Source organism: Crocodylus porosus, unplaced genomic scaffold (assembly GCF_001723895.1).
Source record: "Crocodylus porosus isolate Cpor-Errol unplaced genomic scaffold, CroPor_comp1, whole genome shotgun sequence".
NCBI classification, from domain to species: domain Eukaryota; kingdom Metazoa; phylum Chordata; order Crocodylia; family Crocodylidae; genus Crocodylus; species Crocodylus porosus.
The window spans coordinates 62,035,584-62,058,650 of record NW_017728950.1 but is presented as its reverse complement, the minus strand read 5'-3'; the positions used below and the strand labels follow the sequence as shown (position 1 = coordinate 62,058,650).

Below are 23,067 nucleotides of genomic sequence, written 5' to 3'. Positions count from 1 at the left end.
CTACCAAAGAGAACTGTATTACCTCAAAGTATGTTAGATACATAGTAACAATTCCAGCATTTGAAAACCACGTTTCATTGCAGCTTCCTTTACTCAGGTGAATTTCACCTTTGAGTCTTATCCAAAGGGTAAATAAAAGTTAATGAAGGACTTCAGCAATGAGCTCTCTAATTTTATTCAGGGAAAGTAACCTTAGACATTTGTAGTAGGTCATCCATATCAGATATTCATCAATGAGATTTGCAATAATAGGAATGTAATGCTACACTATTTTAGACAGTTATGTGTATGTTTGGATTCAACAAGGATATGTGGTCAGGCATAGTGCCTCCTGCACCTTCAGTGAAGTTCAGGAGTTTGTTATCCATAAAGTATAACAGACTACCTTGAATTTTGAACACGTAATTCTGTTTATCTTGAGCAAGTGGTTATTTCTCCATCTTTTTGATAGAAATGAACTCAAACACAATCTCACACACTGCCTCCATATCTAATGGAGTGCTATAAACAACTAATACGTCTGTATGGATTGCCAGTATGCATGTTTTATATTGTGTTTTTGATTGTTACTTATCTCCAATGTCAGGGCAAAACTGCAAAAGGTGAATAAAAACAGGATGGGCAAATTTCAAGAAGACTGGAAGATTGGTTTGGTTTGAATGGGAATGTAAAAGCTTGAATGTTTACATCAGGCTCATTAAAAACAGCTGAGCATCATGGTTTCCAAAACCAAGCTGAAAGATATCATGAAAAGAGGTACTCCTCTCAGCTTGCCATACTTGTTTTTGGTTCAGATGTGAAGATGGCTCTTTGTGCTCTGGCCCTTCTGTTTCTGATATCAGTTGAACCAAAATGAGCAGAAGCATGAGGCAATGAAAAACATTTGTTTTTTGAAAAATGATAATCTTTTCCACATGTTCAAAAAATAATTAAAAGACCTGATCAGGCAGTACAGGAGGAAAATGCCTATTGTAAGAAGCAGTGCCTCTCTTACTTAGACAGAAAAACAACAGAGGCAATAAATAATTCTGTGATTTAGTTTGCAATCTATAGGAATGGTACAAACACAGTAATTTGTGGCTGTCAGAATACAAAAAGGATACGTGACAAACTGGGAAGTTATAAAAGTCAATTACATTAAAACAAAAATAAGTATTCTCTCAAGATGACCAACTTATTTGCTCACCATGAGCAGTTTCCTTTCAAAAACTGTCCATTGAGAACATCAGCCACAGATAAGTACTCAAATGTTATGTTTAAACAAGTATTTGTTAAACAAAAGAGAGCTTCAGAACTAAAATTCCATTAAACTCCCTTTGATGTAAGAATAAGAAGTTCATTAACCTTAATAGGAACTCAGTGCATCCAGTGCTAAAAGAATCTGTCCCTGGCTGCCAATAACACTCTCTCTGAAAAAAGATCTCCTTATTATTAATTGCTCATTTTGGTCTGGATATATTCACCCAGAGTCACTGATATTTGTCTGCATAATTCTAAGCACTTATTTTTCAAGTTGAGGATGACTTGAAAGTAGAATGATTTACCCACTTTAAAATGGTAGTTCATTACCCCATTAAGAATGATTGGTTCTTGACACTTTTGGTCCAAAATGTCATATTGTTGGTGAAATGTCTTGTATTAGAAAAGAGGAATAAGAGAAACAATACTCCATTGTGCAATTAGCTGCAAAAGGGGTTATTTATATGTAGCATTAAAGGGGAAATCCTAATTGTCCCCACATGAATGATTTAGGGGAAAGATTTGACATAAAGATCCATCTGTCTATCCTGCGTGAATCAGCATAGAAGCCTGGCATAACACAGCTCCTCTAAAACACTGCGCCGGTTGGTGCATCCAACCAGTACTGCTCTGTGACCAAGGGCACAAGTCCAGCTGGTGGTAGTTGACTATATTCTGTCTCCATTCACTCAGCATAGGCAAGTTGCTTAACAGCACCTGCAACCCCCTACAATCCTCAGGGAGTAGCAAGACAAAAACATGGCCCTAGAATTATTCCTCTATACTTCTGGAGCATAAGTGGGCGGCCATTCCAAATCCATTACTTAAGGGTATTAAAAAGAGCTCTTTATTAAATGCCTTTCTCTGCCATAAGAGGGCACTCCAACCCACCTACGTTACAGTTCACTAGGAACTGCTTTTAGGAAGACACCACCTAAGAATTGTATTCACTGCATACTCTGCCAAAATTGTTGCAAAATGAGCTGAAGGACTTTCAAAAAACAGATGCATCCTGTTTCTTCTTTCTGCTCAGGATCAAAAAATTATGAATATATTAGGAGTCCTGGTGGCAAGGAAATTAGTTCTTCACCTCTAAGACTGTGTGTTCAAATTCACCATGGACTGACAGCAAAAGAAAATTGTAGCAATCTCACAAATTTGCTGCTTTGTTTAAAATAAAATAGCCTGGATCCAGTCTATAGTGCAAAGGCTCCATTCTACAGCAACAGACACTTTGGGGACAGTCTCCAGATAGAAGTACACATACATAAAAATGGAGTTGCTACAGGTGGAGTTGATATATCATGGCAGAGCCATTCAGGATGGCTGTATATCACTGGTTTTCAACCTTTTTAAATTTGCAGACCTCTAAAAAATTTCAAACGGAGATGCAAACTCCTTTCGAAATTTCAAATGGAGGTCCAGACCCCTTGGAATTGTAAGTGTGAGTATGCACATATTTTTGATTGATCGTAGTCACCTTTCGCAGACTTCTTAGATGTAGTCTGCAGACACCAAGGGTCTGCGGACTACAGGTTGAAAATCACTGCTGCATATAATGCCCCATTTTGTTTTCTGTACAGTGTATTTGTCTAGTTGTGCTGTTCTCTTAAACCAGAATCTTCAGAAGCGCAGACTGCACTTAGAATATATCTGCAATTTCCCACCTATTTAGAAACATTCAGTGTTAAACACGAAACATTTATTTTAGAATATTTTTCAAAGGGCACCCAAAGGTAAATGTAACTCTGTCTCTCTCTCCTTTCCTCTTATCCTGTTTGCCTTACGATGGTTAAAATGAAACAATTCATTGCTGCTGAAGCTTTCCCATTAAAAGACAAACTTTCCCTGCCTGTAATTAAGAGAGGTTGGAAAGTTTAAGTAACTGAAGATTGGCAGAACATTCCATATTGTTTTCCAGTGAACTTCATAAAGCTTTAGGCAGTAAATCATTTGAAAAGAAAATTATTTTTTCTGTCAGGATTTGTTACACAGGAAATACGTTCAGACCCTTGTGTTTGCTTCATAGATTGCAAAGTTACTACAAGTCCACTGCAAACCCGTCAGATATGTCCAGAGTGGAAATCTACTGTTAGCTCTATCCCTTCCATTAACATGATTCCATTTGATTTAGGTTCTGCTTACAAAGTGCAAACAACAATTACAGTCGTGTCTGGTCTGTGCTACAACAAAGTTGAGCCTAGGCAGCATGGAAAAAGTCAAAGCAAAGTTCTACCCAAGGTCTTTTTTTCATTAAAAACATGTTTATTAATCTGTGTACAGGTTGGCTAAATCATATTGTAAATCAAACAACTACAAACATATTTAAGCCAAGATAGAGACAACTGCTAAAAACAGTTTTGTGCTCTGCTGGAGTTTTTTTCCATGGCCTCCCCTAATTAAAAATGTACTTACCATGAAAATTAAATGTTCTAGCTAATTAAGAAGAAAAAACCATATGTTTGCAGAAATTTGCCAAACTACATAGAAAAAACTAGTGAATGTTTCCATTATTCTGAAACAAATCGTTTGCTGATATACAACTACATTAAAAGAAACTTTTTTTTTTTGCTTAAACTGGAAGTTTTTATGAAAAAATGATGTTTCTGATGACAGCTGCATTACAAATCACTTTTACTCTTTTTGGTTTGGAGCAGGAGACTCTTGATAATTTGCCTTGTATTCCTTCCAATGATTACTGAGACCGTAAGACCAAAGCTGGAGTTTCTCATCATAAGCCCAATCATCATTCTCTTTTCCTTTCACAAAATGAAGGACCTTCCTGAAATTTCACATGCCACATCCCATCCCAGAATAGTGTTTGCCAAAGATGCATAGCAAAAATCAAAGACCTAAAATCCAGTGCAATAGGGTTTTTGGGGTGTCAGACTCCACTGAAACACAATCTTAACTTTAACTCTCCCTTCAAAAATGTATATTTCTCTTACAAATATGAGATGGCTCATACTCCTACAACTTTCACCCTTACAAGGAATTCAGAAGTTCCTTGGACTTTGGCATCTGTGTTTCCCAAACATACTTTTATTGTGAAGAATCACTGGGAAGCATTTACTAAATGATCCCAGACAATCTGCTGGACAATACATTATTTTTTTAAATGTTAATTTATAGCTTGGATTGGGTGCTAGCAAAATGTTAGTGGAAAACTAACCATTTCTTGGTTTTCCTTGCAAGACTAAGCTTACTTCTCTTTGTTTCCCCACTTTCCTGTGCACTGCAGCACCTAGTCATTATAAGTATACATTTATAATTATATATACAATTATACATTATTACTTGGAGGCTTCAACCAGGTTGATGCCCAATGTATTAACACACTGAACCAACATATATATCACTGTTATCCAGTGATACCAGTCTCTGCCCAAGAGAGATTACAATCATGTGAGTACTTTAACCTTGAATGGCTTATTAGTTGCAGTAGGAGTACAAGTACTAGTGTGCCCAGTTTGGCAGAAGAGGGGAAAAAAGCAAGAGCTCTTGGTCTGAAATACATCCACTGCTGTCATAGGAGATGTATGTTATCTAATGATTTACTCCAAGGGAATTAAACAGAGGGAACTGTCTGCTGGTCCAATTGTCACTACAATTGGATTTCTAAGCCAATGTTTTCCTTCTCTCCAGATAGTAAAAAGCAGTGTGAATTCCAGGCTAGACTTCTGATCATTTTCTAAAATAAGCCATGGTAAAGGTTTTATTAAAAAAAAAAAATTACAGTGTGCAAGGCAGTCTGCTTTGTAACTGTCACATGGTGCCACTTGCCTCGGACATCTTAGCAGATCGATGACGGCTTTAGTCAGCATGAAGACCCATTTTCCCTCCCAGTGATGGGCTCCAGAATGAAGCTGGAGCCCATTCATCTACGGAAGTCAGGTCTATTGATGCCTGATTTGGGAATAAACAGAGGACCTCACTCTCCAGCTGCTATTCCATATTTTCATAAGCTTTTCACTCACTCAAAAAAGCAGGGTTTAGATCAATTAAAACAGCAACTGTGTTCTTTCTGTCTCCATCTCTGTGAGACTGACTTGGACATATTTACTCTGACCCCACTCAGTTAAAAAAAAGTATGACAGTAAAATATAGTTACATTTATACAGAGGGGCATATGGGCTGATAAACTCTACTAATCAGCACCAACTGGCTATAGCACTTCTGGTTCAGGAATGAGTGCAAGGTATTCTACATTGCACTACTTTGCTGTACAGCTATGCCCTAGGTAACACAGGCTTCTCTGCAGCTGGCCAGTAAAAACAATTAAGGACAACTCTACCTTAAAAGTTTTAGACAAAATCTCAGCAGTTCCTTCTGGATGTTATAAATGGAGCTGGTAGTGCTATCAGTAGTTAAAATTGCCTGATACCTTTATTATAAGAACCTTTTTCCAGTAGCTTATAAAACTTCCTTACACTTACATTAAGCCTCAAATTTTCCATGACTCTGGGTGACTACTTTTTTTTGAACAGTTCAGCTGTTTCTGCAAATTAATTGAGGTAATCATACACTTTTTTGCTCATAATAAAAAAATCCCAGTGGCTTTTTTTTTTTTTTTTTTTTTTTTTAAAATGAGAAGCTCGCTCATCTCTGTGCTCTAATTTTTGGCGAGGGAGTTGCCTTTACATCAGGGATGTAACTTGAGTTGTTCCTGTGAAAATCTTTGGCCACTGAAAAATCTTGGGTTGTACATGCTCAGTCAAGAATGGTTAGAGTTTGGTAGCCAAATTATCCACCACTTGTATGGGGCATAATAAAGCCCAGGGCTGCAGGGGCTGAACAGGATTTTCTATTTAACTGCTGTTTCCTGCAGCCAGGACCTGCTTTGATGTCAGGTACTGGCACTGACAGCAAGGAGACTTGTTGTCTAAGGTCTTAATGACTGGCCCTGCTCCTACATAGGCAGCATACAGAAGGAGGACAAAGAAGCCTGACTGAAATGCTAAAGGATAAAGATGCAGGCTCTGGAGAAAAAGAAAGATGGAGAGAATGGACTGGGTGATGGATCTGGGGTGGGAAACTAGTACAGGCAGCTGGGAACCAACAGCATACAGCCAAGAGAGGGACTGGGAAGCAAAAGCAGAAAAGCAGTGTTGGGGGAGAAGGGATACAGATTGCCTAGGAAGCTAGAAGCAGCCAGAAGAAAATGTAATGACTGCCAAAGAGACTGGGAAAGTCGCCTGGAAGGAGAGTGGAACTGACAATGATTGTGGAGGGAAGACATGCATTTGAATAGGGAGCCCAACAGATAAACTGCAATTAGGTGGCAAGGAGACTGCAATGGGGATAGGTTGGGTGGACATAAGCAAAAAGGGCCATAAAGAAACAGAGACAGAAGGCAGGCAGTCTGTGACCACCTGACCATACTTCTCTTCAGAATCTGGAATTGAAACCACAAGTGGTAATTGCAACATTGCTGTGCTGGTAAGAAATAGCAATGAAATTTACAGGTGAAGAGTATAATTCCCTTCTGCTGCTAGCCCCATAGGGATGGCAACTTATCACTGCTAGCAGGTACTCAGTTAGCTCAAGTGGCAGATGTCTGTTCAGTGGTTCCAAAAGTTCCAATCCTGCCAATGCCCATGTCACTGCTGATACAATGACACAAAATGTAATTTGTTTTTTCAATTTTTTTTAGACATTACACAGACACATGCACTAAGTCTTATGTTAAAAGGTCTGTATTAAAGTGACAATGTCAGTCACCCAGAACTTAGAAAATACATTTCCTAATTTTTCAGTCCTTTGACACTGCAATATTTTTTATAACAGTCTTCAAATACCTGAAGGGTGGTAATGGAGAAGAGTTTTTCTGTCTGCCCATAGGGGACAGGACTAGGAACAATGGATTCAAGCTGCAGCAGAGGAAATTTAGGTTGGAGATTAGAATGAACTTTCTGACTATGAGGTTGATCAAGTTACCTAGAACAGGTTACCCACAGAAGCTGTGAGTCTCCATCCCTGGTACTTTTCAAGAGCACTGGGATACTTGATACAGATACCTGGCTGGAATGATCCTGCCATGAGCAAAGGGCTGGATTAGATGACGTTGCAAGGTCCCTTCCAGCCATACTTCCCTATGGTCCTATGAACCTTAATAATACTCTGTTTACTCCGTTAACAAAGAGAGTCTATGTGTGTCTGTAACTTTCAAGGTGCCTGATTTAAAAGATTAATGATACATAAAAATACAATTCTACCCCCTTATAAAACTAAACCCCAGTCCACTGTTACATCATTATGAAAAATAGGGTCTTCTGGTTGGGATAGTTAAAAGCAGCGTGCTGCTATTATTTGATTGGTCTATGCTGTTTTTGAGGACATCAGCCTACTTCCTCCAGGTTGTGGGAATTCTTCTTAGCCTACAAAATCTCCCACAGCTATCCAGTATTCTAGCTTGCTTGTCATCTTTCAACAGTTCAAGAACAAACTTTTCATAACTAAGCCCAGCACTGTTTATAAGGAACTGCTCAGACACAAAGCTCAATATTTTGTGCTTTAAATGTGAAAAAATGTAACATTTTCTTGAGGAGCTATGGGGGCACCTGCCATTGGGTTACACAGGGCCCTGGACTGCAGTTAGGAGTTACATGGATTTTTGCAGTGCTTAAAGCTTGTTTTATTACCTGTGGCTCCTTGTCATGTTTGCTGGGATCCTTCTCATAGCTTTCTGCGTAGATCCTGATGGTACCTCTCACACTACTAGATGCACTGAGTCTGAAGATGAGCCTGGAAGCATTTGAGAAAATAATTCGCAGCCCCTGTGGAACAGAACACATGAACGTCAGCCGCGACTTAAAAAAATTGTAGCCCATTGCTTTGAAGCGTGATCTGGGTTCCTGCCTCTTGCTGTTTTGTAACTTAAAGCAATTCAGTGAATCATTCTACAAGTCAGTTTCCCTAGAGTAAGGTAGGAACGAGAACACTTCCTTTATTCCACACTTTAGAGCAAGAACCTTCTCACTGCATGAATCTATAGTGCTGAACCCAACGGAAACCTGATGTCCACTGAGTCTTATAAGTGCTACAGAAAATTTTGTACTGCTAATGTAAAAAATGAAGCAATGTAAAAGCTTTACTTGCGTCTTTCTGTTCCAGCTGCCTTACTGTTGCTGAAATTCTCTTATGTCCCACCCTGCCGCTGCAATCAAAAGGGTAGCAAGATATACAATACAGGTTCCCCTCACTGACCACTGGGGCTAGGCTCCTGAAAGTTCCCATAGTTGGTAAAACTGTGGCTGGCAAGACAAAAGGCTTATGGGAAAAATGGCAGGGGGTGGACTGATGGGCAGCCACAGAAAACCGCGGTTACTCAAAACTGTATACCGTGGTAGCCAAAATGGTATATAAAATATTAAGCATGGATACTCAAAAACCATGGCTGGCAAAACTGTGCTTGGTGAGGGAAACTTGTACTGCCACTAGATGAGGAACAGTGGAACACAGCAGCTGATGAACCCAATGGCTTGCAAAGCAATTAAGGGGTTCTGGGTCCAAAAGAAAGTAGTCAGTGGAGTTAAATACAGGAAATTACATTTTTTTTATTCCTCACAGAATATGCATCAAGGTGTAGTTATGAGTTGGCAGGGCACATTTAAAATGAATTAGTTCAAGAAGCAGGGGCCTTGCACCCTCCCCAAGTGCTACTCTGATCCCCTTCCTGATCTGGTGCTCTGCTTTCTGCTCCTTTCCCTATCTGCCACTGTGCTACCTGCAAATCAAAGGGCCAAGTTCTTCCCTAACTCCCTGGGAATGCCTATGGTATAAATGTGGGTCAAATTTGCCCAAAGGTATGGTAGGCATAATTTTATACTTACTAGCCTTGGTTGCCCTAACTGAGCAAACTACTAAAGATGAAAGAGGTGATATAAAATATGGTAGGAGATTTTCCAGCACAACTATGTGGATGGAAGCCTCAACAAATAATCCCTCACACACAGACACCTAAAGCCAGAAAAACCACAGCCTGGCCCTGCAAACAACATCATAAAATACTGCCCAAAAATTATACCTTTCTAGTCAGACATTTCAGTGGTACTGAGGGAGTTACTGATTGAGGTGCTTTACTTTTTTCACGTCAGGTGGAAATGAAGGAAGTGTACAAGAACCCTTATCAAGTATATTTCCTTTAGGGCCCAATATAGAAATTACACTTTTACCAGTATACGTGATCAGAAATTAGTCTATATCTGTAACAGAACAGAAGTTTGCACACATAGATTGGTTTAGAAATGGCAGAACTCAGTCTAAGATTTTGCCCCCTCCACCAAAGAACAAGTGTCGGTTCTGTTCGTTACCAATCTAAACTATGCTGCTTACAGAAAACTGTAGCTTAAACTAATGCTGCTGTGGGCTTTTTGAATGTCTGTACCTAGCCCACAAAATAACACCTCTCAGAACTAGTATTTCTGTGGAAACCTGTATTAAAAGTTTCTAGCTACCGTAATTTCCTCTCCTAAGCAAGGATACCTCTTTTAGCTTTACCTTCTGAGACTTTGTGATGTTCAGTGTGAAAGTAGCTGTAAAGTAAATGCCTGTTCTGATTTTGATTTCTAGCATTTAGTATATGGTAACATATGGGCAACATACCTTTGATGGTTTAATCCCAATTTGCTAGCATGCTAACTGAATAGGTAACATTAAACTGAAAACTCTTTGGGCAGCAACTGTCTTTTTATTCTATGTCTATATAGTACCTTGCACAGTTAGGTGCTTCCATGCCTAGCACTTTTAGATGCTACACTAGTGTAAATAAATAATGAACAACATTGGCCAATCTAAAGTTATGGTTAGCATTATACCAATTGACTTTATTCTGTACAACTCTATTCAAACACACAGAAAACTTTGTACCGGCCTTCTCTGCCTGTCAACACACTGCTTGGCTTCTTAGGAAGCAAGAATAATTCTACGGAATGGGAAGATCTGGATAGGGATGTGGACTAGGTCATTTGTCTTCCTAGTTTGAACAACACTTCCCTTTTCAGACAGTCACAGAAGCCTTCAAATGGTTCCGATTTTTTCCTCATTCAAATACTTTCTTTTCTTACTTACATTTAGAAGAGGGTTGCATTTTCATATTTTATCACATACAACATGCTCCCAAATATACAATACGCCTCATTTTTAAATGGCAGAATGAAGAAAAAAAGATTCTTCCAGAGTTATGGCTGCATAGAGCAGGGGCAGTCTAATTTTCTCAGATAATGTCCACTGTATGGCCAGCGAATATTATCTCAGGTGAAGCCTGCAGTTCAGATCACTGGGAAGAGTCACCCTCCATTTTCCGCATAACAACCTCTAGCTACTGCTGGAAACTGGTTGTACTGGGTGGCTCTATGATTTTGAAGACCTAAAGAGCTAAATGTCTGAGCTAAAGAAGCTGTGAAACAGGGCAGAAGCAGCTGGTAAATAGCTAGATGTTAAAAGAACATCTAGACCATTAAAAAGGAGAAATGTTTGTTAATAACTCTAGAGTAAAAAACAATTAGCCATTAGGTCAGATGATTCCCTCAGCGGCCTGAACTGTAATACCACAGTTGCTAGCTACAGTGTGGAACAGGAATCTAACCAGGGTGTTTCGAACCCCAAGCAGAAAATCAGTTCAATTTTAGGGAGGAAAGGTGTGTGTCGTAGGTAAGAAAATACAGAATTAGCTACTATTGTTGTTGTTGTTGTTGTTGTTGTTATTCCTGATATACACCATTGACGTTCTTTTAATGTGCCATTTAGCCTCAATCTAGTTCCCTGCTTGTATCCCTTTTATGCAATTCATTGCCTTCTGCTGAATTTCTCCAGGTTTACATTGGTGCAAGAAGGATAAAACTAAAAATCTGACTGAATAAAGAATTAAAATATCCTATCATTTTCTTCTACTTATTGAACAGAATCAAAGGAAAAACAGATATTGAGGAAGATGACTCAACAGATGTAGGAATGAGAGCCCTAGAGACAGTGGTGCTGCCAGGTCATGACAGCACCTGTCTGGCCAGTACACATTATTTCAGATGGAGCCTGAAGTTCAGATCACTGGGAAGGGATTAACATAGACACAGGGTAGAGAGAAAAAGAACACCAGCACACTGGAGTTTAGTAGGAAAAAGCTCTGAGTAAAATACTGTTTTCTGAGCCCCTTGTCTCCTTCACCTGTGGTGGAATAAGCGATTCAGAAATTGGAGAAAGACTTCTGAATCTTCCATTTCTACCAAGAGCCATTTGAGAAACCAGTCAGATTAACAAGACAGAACTCCAAATGCTTAACTACGAGTAGAAATTCTTTGCTTCTTCAGGTATGTGGTGAAATATTTCTACCACCATATAAAGAACTGTTTGGTCAATACTGCCCATTAAAACTACAAAATATGTAACAGGAAAAAAATCCACACTGGTAATGGGTTGAATTAGATGACCTAATAGGTATTTTCCATTTCTAACTTATGCGATTCTATGAATAATGCTTTTAACTGCTAAGACAGATACAGATGTCCAATTTTTGAAATATCTGCGTAACAAATGTTCATCCACTTATACTCATTATGCATAAGCTACATGATTGAAGAACATGAATAGCTGGAAAAGAGCTTCAGAATGGGCTTTTATAAATGTTTGGATATGCATGTCAAACATAAAGAGTAGTATATTAACCTTCTGTTCTCTGTCTCTCCAGAATTTGCTTTGCCAAGTCAATTTTAGAGTTCAGGGGTGAAATTCTGGCCCCATTAACTTCCTGGCCTGCTGAAGTTAGTGGGATATATACTACTGATTTCAACTAAGCCATGATTTTACTCCAAATGCCTAAAAAAGTTAGTACTATAAAACGCAGTCAAGTCAAGGCTGGATGGGTTGCCCTCAACTCTAGAGCTGAGGTGGAACAAGGTAGATTAAAGGTACCATTGAAAGTTAGACTTTTGTTCTGGAAGAATGCCATGTTCAGGGCAGGTAGCTTAAGGTGTCTAACATTGTTTTGCCATCTAGCTTTGTCGGCTGCAGAAAAAGAGCACTCATAAATAATAAGGGGAAATATGAGCAGCATCAAAGCAATTTTACAACTAGTCCAAAGCAATATAACCAAATCCACTGGCCACCAGCATAACAAAGTTAGCAAGACTGCTCAAATACTGTCTCCAAGCGCTCAGCATTTACCTGGCACCAATAATACTCAAAACCAATGGTTTCATTTGGTACACTGGCTTCTGAGAACCCCTCATCCTTAAATCACAATCTTTTGAAGAAATGGAACTTGTAAATACTAACTTCCACAATCCTAATAGCTTTATCACCTACAGAATTATTGGTAATCCACTACTAGCAGCATTTTTGGCATTTGGGATTCTTTCATTATACACGTACACATCCACACACTCACACGCACAGTTCTCCCCTCTGTATTTACTTCCTATAGCATTTTCCAGTTCTTTTCTTCATTTTACATTTCCTGGTGACAGATGCTTGACCACAAACCAAAAAAGTGGGGGGTGGGAATGACAGCTGATACATCTCACAGAAGGCTAGAATTCCTGCAGCACAGCTGAGAATACCCGAGTAGGAACACTAAAGAGCCACATAAGACTCTTCTCCTTAAAACAACATGTATATGCCAAAGAGAAACCATTTACTAAGGTAATGACAGATCTAAGATCCCGACCTTAAAAATCAGCTAAAAATAGGTGCCAAAGCACAAATTCCAATCTTGATTTTATATATGTCAGCCTTTGTGATGTTTGATCCTAAGGGTTTGCTTCCTTATTGCAGGCAGTTTCAACTATGAAATATGGATTCCAAACCCCTCTTTGAAAAATTCAGATGGTTTTTGAGCCAACAGAACTCTCACTCAGGACAGACACAGAAAATTCTGAAACAGCCCTTCATTTTTAACCTCATTCCCTATCTCATCCTAAATATCATGAATGAAAGTATTCAACAGCAAGAAATTGTGCCCATGAAGTAAAATATGAAGAAAAATGAATTTGAAAGCGAGGAAGATATAGTGCAGCAAATTGTAAAAACGAACATTTTTTCTTTAAAAATGTTTTTTAAAAAGATTGCACCCATGCTTTTCGGTTATTCTGTGCTTTAACCAGAAAATTATTAGCATGGTGGTAACAAAATAATGAAATAGCATACACCATATGTGCTGTACAGAATGAAATTGTTCCATATTGGATATGAGCACACTGACTTTATCATAACAAAATGGCTAATTGTATTATTATTGGTGTTGTTTCCTTGATTTTTTATAAGAAAAAAATATTTTATAGCAGGGGTGCCTGACATACCAGGCTATGACCTGGATCCAGCACATGGAGCTGTATGACATGGCCTGTGGGTCACTGGACTGACTCCACAAACCGGCCCCAACCTCATGCATTGCATGTGGCACTCAGGCTGGACCTAGCATTCTCTGCCCTGCACACAGCACAGGGGGTTGGTCTAAGACACATGGTGCACGTGGAACCCCACCAGACTGGCCCTATCTAATGGTTCTGGGGCTGGTCCAAATTGGGCTGTGCTGAAGCCAGCACATGGGTCCAGCAGGGCACCCCATGCAGTATGCGCCCTATGCCAGCCCCAAGTGTTACATACAGTGCATGTGGCCAGTCCAGCCCCACACGCTACATGCACTGCCCCAGGGGCTCACCATGTATTGTATACAGCATGCAGGTCTGGCACAGGGTCTGCCCTGCCCATGGTATGTGGGCTAGACCCAATGCATACAACACAGGAGGCCCATGGGCTGCATGTGGGATGCCGGACTGACCCTACAGGAAAGGTCCAGCCTATGTGCCTTGGGTATTCCAAATGCAGGGCTAGCCACAGAGCTGGTGTCTGCTGTGTGTGGTACATGGGCTGGTCCTGGTGCTACACAGGGGCTAGTCCTGGTCTGGCCAACAGACCAGCCCATGGGACCAGATGAGTTTGATACCCCTGCTTTATAGTATAAAAGATGAAAAAGGAGAAAGGGGTGAACTGTATTAGGAAGCCCATAAAGCAAAATTGTTTTCATTCATAAGAAGAAAGGAATCATTATCATCACCAATGAGAACATCATCATCTTATGGGAACTGGAATGGGTTGATTTCTTTCAGAAAGAAGTAGCTAAAAGACTTAATATATTTTTCACATTGAACATCTGTGAACATTTATTTTAGGGAATCTAGTAGATATACTAGTAGATGTTAGTAAGCTGTATGGACACTTTGCAACAAGACTAAGTTCCAAGGAAGAAGAGCTAATTACATACAAAATAAAATAAATCAACACTGTAATTACTACACAATGTTAGTTTCAATTACCTTGGCATATTAGAAGATGTGCTGTCCTCAATGAAGGAGATTTTAAAAAGCATAGGAATTGACTCTCACAGGGTATGAATGGAAATTGTTCAGACTGCATTGGAACTAGGGCCACTTTCAAATCATAGGAAAGTCGGGTTGAAAAAGACCTTACAAGATAGTCTAGTCCAGCCCCTTGCTCAAGGCAGGATCATCTCTGACTAAACCATCCCAGCCAAGTGTCTGTCCAACCTGCTCTTGAAAATGTCCAAGGATGGAGAATCCATGATGTCTCTAGGTAGCCTGTTCCAATGTTTGACCACCCTCATAGTTAGAGGTACTATAACATGCTAGAAGAACTCATAAAAGGGAGGGAAAAAGCCGAAATAAACAGAAAACAATCCTGACTCTGACATATCAGCTCCACAAAGAATGGGGCTGAATTGCTGGTGTTCAGTGTAAATAATTGAATCATTAATATGCCTTCCTACAATGCCACTGAGTCTCTTGTAGGTATGCCATCCAGGAGACAAATATGCCAATAGAGATTCTGATCTACTGGTTTAGAAGCTGATGTGACAAAGGCAGGCCTTGCAGTGTTAATGGCCTTAAAACTAACTTAACCAAGACTCACCTCTCTTATATTGCATTCCAGTGAAATGAATTAATTAGTTTGACCTCATAAAATATTAGCCAGATTAAAACTCCTATGTGTGTACTCTTAGTATTTGATTTATGTTTTTATCTTATTTGCAATTAAATGTTGGTACCAGCAAGAAATCAGGCAGGCAAATCTATGAGTGCATTTCAGTGTAATACTCAAAGATGCTGTTTAAAAATACAGTGCATGTAGAGTTACACTAGCAAATAATCTGGCCCAGGCACAATAAATTGGCCAGGGTGTCATGCCCACAAGTCAGAGCCATATAACATGGCTGTGGTTTTACTTTTAAGTATTTTATAGTACCATAATTTTCACTTGTTCCTCTACAAACCCTAAATGGCCCTAGGCACAATAGGTTGTACTCAGTATTTTCAGAGGAAAGGCTTTATCTTGGATGCAGGATTGAAATATCATTTGGAGCAGAGAATTTTGGCCTTATCTCTGAAGAGAGTTGTGAAATAATTTTTTCCAGCATTTCCAGTGCTTGTTTCCTGATTACTACTCAAGCTCAAAAACAGAAAAATTAGACTGCATGGACAGTAACCTTTTCCAACCTGAAAATAAGGGATGATTAGGAAAACACTGAGAGTCAATCACCAATCTCCAATTAAAATATGTGTGTTTTCCATCTGTAGGCTATAATATATCATTCCCTCTGGCCGATCAACACAGTTATTACATTGGATCATTTGTATTTTGTAAAATGATTCCCTTTTTATGGCTTAAACTACACTAAGGTTTTGCAGGCAGAATTTAAGAACTTCACACCTGAAGCCATGCTGTGAGCAGAACCCCCCACTCGGTTGAGAGATTTCTCTCTCTACTGAATGGAATAAAAAGTTATGCCCCTGCCTGGTGGCCAGCAGAAGATACATTTAGGCAATCCCACAATTACCCACAGCTGACGAAATCTACTCTGCAATTGGTGCCTTCCCATAATACCCTTTGCAAGACAGTAGTATGCACGCATTATGGCTGCTTGGTAGTAGCAGTTGCTGCCAGAACTTCCTGTTGCCGCACCAGGTAAGTGCAGACATCAGCAAAGATTTCATAGTACTGACATTCTAGGACTTTAGTAACTTTGCTTTGGGTGCCTTGTTTGCAGGTTTGTACAGCACCCTGCACAATAGGGCCCCAAACCTTATGGGCAAAGGTTTCAATTAGCAGCAAAATTTACTACTAATAATTATTGTTTGCATATACTAGCCAATTGCCTGTCAAGAATGACAGGCAGGGGGGAGCAGGGTGGCCGGGGACAGAGGCTTGTGATTGGCCCCACCCCCCTCACCTTCGGGGCCAGGCCCACTCCCCCTCTCTCCCCCATCACTTCAGGGCTGGGACTGGCGGCCCCCACTCTGTCTGCTGGCCCTGCCCCCAGTCCACTTTGTTGCTACTGCCTGCAGGGGTGGTGGGGGGTGTGGCCAGCAGAGCTGGCCCTGTCCCCCCCTCCTCTCCATCCACTCTTTTCATGGCCTGCAGGGAGCAGGGGGGATGTTGGCCCCACTCCCACTCTGTCTGCTCCGTTGCTGCCTCCTGCTGGGGGGGAGGGGAGTGGGAACAGAGGCCCAGGGCCAGGCTCACTCCCCGTACCATTGCTCCTGCTGCTTCAGGGCCAGGGCGGTTTCCCCCACCCACATCAGGGGGGCTGGCAGGGACAGAGCCCATTGTCTGTCCCTGAGCCCCTGTTCCCCTCATCCTCCCCCCCACCAATTTGGCCCTGACCCTGTTCCCCCCCCTCCGGTGCTTCAGGCCCGACCCCATTCTCCCTGGTAGTTTGGGGCTGCTCCCCCAGTCCTTCCCTTGCCGCGGTGGCCCTGACCCCTTTCCCCCCCCCCGCCCCCTTTGCACCACATTGTTTTTCTGGCATGCCAGCACTCCAGCACCTTCCAAGGTAGGCATTGTGGTGTTTTTCAGCACTCCACCCATGATCTTTGGAAAAATTACGTTCTTCATACCTGTCTTTTGGTCACAGTGCCATCTACGGGATCCATATATTCAAAGCTGTCTGTTTTTTCCACACTGTAGATATTGTTCCCAACAGCAAACTGCTGATGACTGAATGACTTGTCAGTGATCAAAGCTTCCAGATCTCTCATTATGAAATATGCTGTTCTGGGATCCAATGCTTCATAATCAAATCTTACATGTAAAAATTAAAAGAAAAAACCCAAAAATAAATATATACACTATATAAGCAAAAGAAAGGCTCTTTCACAGAGCATGGTATACTCAACCATCAGGAATTTACGACATGAAAAACCACCTGGGCAATCAAAGGGTGCCTATGCATGAGCAGTGAGCTGCTCCGATGCACTAATTACATACAGCGTGCTTGATTAATCAAGTCTGCTGGAGCATGGTAATTCCTGCACTCCAGCAGACTCCAGTATCTTGTGTATCAGTGCCCCGAGCTTAAAAATAGTGGTGGGGGCAGTTTAACTAAAACTTGTTGAATGCGCTTTAGTTAAAGCACCCCCACCTCCATTTTTAAGCGTGGGGATGCTGATACATGAGACACTCTCGGGGCTGTTCTAATTAAAGCACTCTCCACTCCTGGACCCTATGTACAAACTCCCGAAGTGCCTAGTACAAAACAGCTTGTGCAACCAAACCCCAAGTTGTATTAAACATGAGCACACATGTAATCAGTTTAAGAGAAAATTATGTTCCCCCATAGTTCTGGTTCAAGCCACTTACCTCAGTGAGTCAGCAGAAGCCAACAACACAAGCAATACACCTTTTCATTCTACATTTTAAGAGGTTATTAGCAAAATACGCCCTACTCAAAGATGACACTGTTTAACTTGACAGATTCCTATTATGTGTAACAAACCATATGAATAGCATCATTAATATGGAGCCAGCTGAGAAGTGTCGAGCAACAACCAACTGGCACCTTGCATGCTCAATAGCTTGAGAAGGGAGAAGGATCTTTGGGGAGTGTTCTGAGCGACAACGCTTATGCAAAAAGTATTATGGGCTGCTGTGATGAGACCTTATGTGATAGCAGTCCAGAAAGTTAATGGAGGGTCAGGGTTAATTTATTATCTCCCCAGCTGTGATTGAGGGACTGCGGAGAAAGGAACAGCAGATGGGAATGCTTCAGAGCAAGAGGGTAGGAGAAGCTACAGGATTAATGTTGTGAGAAAGACTGATAATCAGGAAAAGCAGGAATCAGCTCACAGAAGCACTGAGGGATCATAAAATGTAGTCCTTAGCTGCTTGAAAAGGGTTTTCTGGCTGGAACCCAGAAGGGAGTGTGGGTTAGAATTCCCTCACTTTTCCCCTGCAGGAAAGAAAGTGACAGCCCTGAAAGAAAAGGGCTGATGTCTGATGAACATTGTGGTTGGGTCTGAACTTTGTTACTATTGAGATCCAAACTGCATTGAGAGAAAAAGGCAAGGTTGACAAGAGATCCGCTAGGTCAGAGGGAGCACGGTGGCCACTGATTATATTCTTTGACAGCTGCTTAATTTCCATGGGACAGATTTACCCACTTTAGAAGGAGCCAGCACAAGGCCTATGGCACCAATTAAGTTCTTGTCTGAGGTCTCATACAGAGGTGTATGCAGTAGTATAACAAATGATGGGTGGCACCACCCCCAGGTACCCACACAGAGGGACTGCATAAACAGCCACTGCCATTGCTACCAGTTCAGCTACTTTAGGCACCACAGCTGGCCCAGCCCTTGCTGCCACTGCTACCCAGGGTACAGCACATTGCCACTGCTACCCAGGGTGCAGGACCTTTCACCCATAAAAAGAGCAGATGGGGTGGGTGCCAGTCCTGTCAATTGGGTCCACCTACAATAAAGCTCCTAGCACTCAATTTATCTATGCTGAAAAAAATGAAGAGCTGAGTAAAGCTTGCTAGGGCTGGGACTTAGACTTTTGTTTCCATATGCAATCTAGTACAAGTTACAAGCTAAGGCTTAGACCACTAACCCCCCCTATTCGTTCTGAAAGAGTAAACGTTGAATATTTCAGCCATTTCGTGTTAGTGAAATCCAACTGTCGATACACTATAAGTGAAACTTTTGTGCTGGCTTTTCATTAAGCAAATGACTTTAACAGAATCCTCAAAGAAGGAATGGTCATAAATTTATGGAAGATTTCATTCTGTGTGCATGCCTGATGAATGCCTCAAGTGCTGCTAAACATGCAACCATACTTACAGTGAACAAAGCTAAACAAGCCACACTTGAACCAGAACTATCCAAAGGACTACATAGCCTCTTGTGCCCTATAATTATTACTCTTACCTGCAGTAGTAGTGGCGACCAAATTTTGTCCAGTGGTCTCTGACAATCTCTTCCACACTCTGCTTTCGAGCAGCGAGGATTGAAAGCCACACTAGCACAGCCCAGAGTCCATCCTTCTCTCGAATGTGGTCAGATCCTTAATAGAAACATTACATTATTTGGAGTATCTGCTAAGTAACAATATAGGCTGCAAACAATAGATGGGAAGCACAGAGCAGCTGTTCCTTTAATTTCATGATTTAGACAGATACAGTAATCAGCAATGCATTCTCCTTATGATTAATAATGCTGATATTTTCGAGACTGACAGCCAAAACAAATGCCTAGTGGAAGGTATACACACACCCATATTATATATGACAATACACATTATTTAGATTTAAGAGAGAGAGATGGGCAATTAGCTGGATATAAGCACTATCAATGGATTTATATTTTTAACTATTGTGATTCCTGCTCAATTTAAAGACTATTTTTACACATCTGGCATTGTTTCCCAGGATTGGCTCTGATGTTCAAAATTCTTGTCATTAACTGGAGTATTTAAAATGAGAAGTCAACTGCACCTTGACGTCTCCCCAGATGTCCCAAAGTCACGGTCAGGGATGGGATACTGTTTTCCTGTCCCACAAAAGTTTTTGAGATGTTTGAAATTCCTGCTGTACTTCAGAAACCAAACTAGACCTTTCAGGATAAAAAGCAGAAACAAAGGGAGGCACATCGCAGAACAGTTATTAGGTCACTGTTCAGGGGACTCACCTAGGATATCCTGTAGCTCAGTGATATAGCATTCTCCTGGCATGGGAGACTGAGTCCTTGAACTTTATCAACCAGAGTAGGGACTCGAGCTTAAGTCTTCCCTCCCACCCAGTGAGACTGCTAACCCCTAGGCCAGGGCTGTGTCTATCCTCTAAGCCCTCAGGCACCAAATGCTCCAGGAGCTGCACCACTACGGGCTGTGAACCACATGGAAGCTCCTACCACCTCCCCAATGCACTTCGTGCCCATGTGGGCATGCTCCACTGTGCAACCCTCCACTGCTGCACCATATGCCTGTGTATGCACCCCTCCCACTGCATGGAGCCATCCCATACTTCTGCACTGCATGGGCATGATCCTTCACCCCTTACAAGCCAGCTCTGGTATCACCCTCAGCTCCCCGCACAGGGTACTGTACTGCCTCACCCTCTGGAGTGGAGGCAGGAAGCAGCGGCAGTATGGAGAAATCACAAAGAAGTGTATTCTAATGAAATAACCATGCAGTAAGACCTAAGATGCTTGCAGCAAAGTTGATACAGATGAGAAATTTCAGAAACTCTAACTCTAACCGAGTATGAAGTTTGACCAGAGAGACAAATCTAAGAAGTGACAAGGGTACCATGGGATGAAGGTGCTAAGTTTAAACTCTAGTTTGGCAACAGATATATCATCAATTACAGTCAATATTGGCAAGACAATAACAAAAATAAAATCAAGGTTAATCATGTAGGGCAGGGATGGCCAACCTGCAGCATAAGTGCCATGGGCTGCTTCTGTGCATGGCACATCAGGGAGGGACAGCCAAGTACTCCAGCAGATAGGGCAGGGAGCAGAAAGCAGATCAGGAGATGAGGGAGTGGGCAAAGAGCAGGGAACAGAAAGCAGAGCAGCAGATCAGGCAGAGGAAAGGGATTGGAGTGGCACTCGGGTCACATGTAGGGCTAATTTGTGGCCTGCCTGCCAAAAAGGCTGCCCCCCTGACACACACAGCAGTTTATTAGTTAGGCTTGCTGGGAGCAAACAAGCTATACCCACTTTATAAAATCACTGCACATTCTACCTGCATTGTTTCTGCTTGTAGAATCTGTATGCCATTAAAATACACACATATGAAAAGCAATGCAACCTTGACATCAGAGAGGGTATAAAAATGTCTGCAGGTAAAAACAAACAGACTAGGAATCTTGCCCTACCAAGAATATTCTGCAATTTTTCTGTTATTAATAATATCCTGTAAAATCTAAGTTGTGTGTGTGAAAGCATATAGTGGTCTCAATGTAAAGTGATGTATTGCAGCTACAATGCAATTAATGCAAACTTGCAAAAAACAGTCACTATCAGTGTAACAAGAGGTGGCACCTCACCCCTCTCTGTTCAGCTCAAATGATGTGGGAACTTCAGACCCTTATGTGAAATATTTAAAAGCTGTTTCACATTATTAAACAGAAATGAGGAAGCTAAATATAAATAACCATCTTACTACTATAATCAAGACTATGTAGATGAAACCAGCAGAAAGGCATGACATGCAAAAGTTGATGTTTTTTGGGAGAGTGGCAGAGAGGGAGGGAAAGAAATCTTCCCTCATGCATTGTATGCTCCTTCCATGAAGCTCACTAACATACAAGGTCGGTGAGTCAGATATTGTTATTGGATTGGACAGCTGTTTGGGACAGGGACGAATGCATTTGCACAGTGGCCAGCATGCTGGTAACAATACTGACTTTCTTCTGCCCTTCATTCTCTACTTGACAGTAAGACTGAGTTTCCAGAAGCAGAAAGTGTCTTTTACTACAGTGCTCACCACACTGAGCACAGTCATGGGTGGATATAGGATTTTGAAAAGGAGGATGCAGATGATGTGGCACATAATCACACAGACCTTGACACATGTTATTTCTAGTTAAGGAGAAACTGGAAGCTTTACTAATATTGTAAGGGCTAGCACTATATTATTCAGTTTCTGATCAAAGCAAAATATATAACTGCTAGAATGTGCACTAACTTGTTAGAGTATATAAAGTTAAAAAAAATATAACTAGGCAAAAATAGTCAAAGGCTTTGTATTGTTAGTCCTGTAGTCATCATAGTTAAGTGTACATCTCTTATTCAGAGTCACAAAACAAAACCTAGCCTTCTTTAACATCTTGACCAAGCTTCAAATACTTCACTGTTAGTCATTTCTACACCTGAGTTAATATTACCATACTTGAATTAAGGTGTTTACCTAGAGCTAAAAACAGCCTGCAGGGCTGTGACATAAGAGATACATTACCAGGAATGGCTAACAGACAGGAAAATTGCAGAAGAAAGGATAGTTTGAACAGTGAAACATCAAGACCATTAAAAACGAGAGAGGGTTGTTAACACCTGTGGAGTGGAGAGGAGAAAGAGAAACAGGAATCAGAAAGATGATGAGCCATGACATCATTTGACTCTCCCAGCACTACCTGAATAGAAATGCCAGAGTCTCTCCCAGGCAGTTGATTTTAAAGTTTGGGTGGAACAGGAATCAAAAAGGCTATGCAACTGCATCACTGCACCTGCCCTGGATCCACCCCTGGCACCAGTTCTGGGTGCTCCAAGTGCTGCCACAACAGCAGCATCAGCCACCATACACTCGTTTCTCTTGATTAGAATCTGGATGCCATCAAAGGATAAATATTAACAATAAGAATAAAAATGATTAAGAATAAAAAGGGCAGGATAATTTTATGAACACTTAGAGTTCTGCAATTTCAGACCATAAAGAGAAGCAAATCTCATTCCCCAGAGAATGAGCTATTTACCTAAAGGATAAGTAACTTCCCTGTCAACTCAATAATGTATATCATTATAGATTCATAGATTCATAGAT

General features: G+C 41.0%; 1 protein-coding gene across 1 annotated transcript in view; it reads right to left on the bottom strand.

Annotated features, from left to right (window-relative positions):
* The window catches only part of PGM5 (phosphoglucomutase 5), a 133,224-nt gene that overhangs the window by 20,449 nt on the left and 89,708 nt on the right, over nt 1-23,067 (bottom strand). The window contains exons 8-10 of the mRNA XM_019555263.1: nt 19,452-19,587; nt 17,145-17,328; nt 7,881-8,015 (exon numbers count right to left, since the gene is read on the bottom strand). Coding sequence (XP_019410808.1) covers nt 7,881-8,015; nt 17,145-17,328; nt 19,452-19,587 — 455 coding nt within the window. The remainder of the gene's footprint in view (nt 1-7,880; nt 8,016-17,144; nt 17,329-19,451; nt 19,588-23,067) is intronic.